This window comes from Empidonax traillii, unplaced genomic scaffold (genome assembly GCF_003031625.1).
Source record: "Empidonax traillii isolate 1590-97213 ecotype Southwest subspecies unplaced genomic scaffold, ASM303162v1 scaffold468:size725061, whole genome shotgun sequence".
NCBI classification, from domain to species: Eukaryota; Metazoa; Chordata; class Aves; order Passeriformes; family Tyrannidae; genus Empidonax; species Empidonax traillii.
Window position 1 is genome coordinate 568,292 of NW_020955661.1, and position 1,039 is coordinate 569,330.

At 48.6% G+C, this 1,039-nt stretch overlaps 1 protein-coding gene across 1 annotated transcript in view; it reads right to left on the bottom strand.

Moving 5' to 3' along the window:
* The window catches only part of LOC114063490 (general transcription factor II-I-like), a 48,881-nt gene extending 48,072 nt beyond the window's left edge, over positions 1–809 (bottom strand). The window contains exon 1 of the mRNA XM_027895786.1: positions 724–809. Within this exon, the coding sequence (XP_027751587.1) occupies positions 724–809 (86 nt within the window). The remainder of the gene's footprint in view (positions 1–723) is intronic.
* Positions 810–1,039: the final 230 nt, after the last annotated feature.

Sequence of the window (1,039 nt, forward strand, 5' to 3'; positions counted from 1 at the left end):
GTCCTTGTATCTCCTCTTCGGGGCTCCTCTCTCACTGCAGCCAGTGGCAAGTTCCCCACAGAGCACGATCTTAGGGAGGCAGTGGTCCTGCATCCTGGAGACGTGCCCTGCCCAGCACAGCTGTGTTCTCAGCAGCATGGCCTCAATGCTCGTGACTGCTGCCTGTTCAAGGACAGACATGTTGGTCACATAATCCGTCCAGTGGATGTTGAGGATTGTACGGAGGCAGCGCTGATGGAAGCGTTCTAAGAGACGCAAGTGGTGCCGGTAAATGACCCACGATTCAGATCCATATAGAAGAGTAGACAGTACAATGTCTCTGTAAACACTGATCTTAGTACTTTTCTTCAGGTGTTTGTTTTGCCACACTCTTTTATGGAGTTTACCAAAAGCTCTGTACGCCTTTGCTAACCTGTTGTCTATTTCTGCATCAATCTTACCATTCGAGGAGATGATGCTTCCCAGGGAATTAAACTGCTGGACTGATTTGAGCTCTGATTCACCAATGGTGATATGGGGATGATGGGAGACTTCCTGAGGTGCAGGCTGATATAAAATTCTGTTTTCTTCAAGCTGACTTCCATCCCAAAAAGCTCAGCAGCCTCTGCAAAGCAGGATGTTAAACGCTGCAGAGCTGCTTCTGTGTGGGCGATGAGGGCATCATCAGCGTAAAGCAGCTCATGGACAAGATGACTGAAGGTCTTGGTGTGGGCCTTCAGTCACCTTAGGTTGAACAGGCTCCCATCGGTACGATATCGGATGTAGACACTGTTTTCATCATTGAGGTCTGCCGTGGCCCTTTGGAGCATCATGCTGAAGAAGATTGTGAATAGAGTTGGTGCAAGAACGCAGCCTTGCTTCACACCATTGGCTATAGGAAAGGGCTCAGAAAGTGTGTCCCCATATCTGACTTGACCACGCTGGTCCTCATGGAATGAGATGATCATTTTGAGGAACTTGGGAGGACATCCTAAACCTTCCAAAATCTACCACAGACCTTTTCTGCTCACAGTATTGAACGCCTTGGTGAGATCAACAG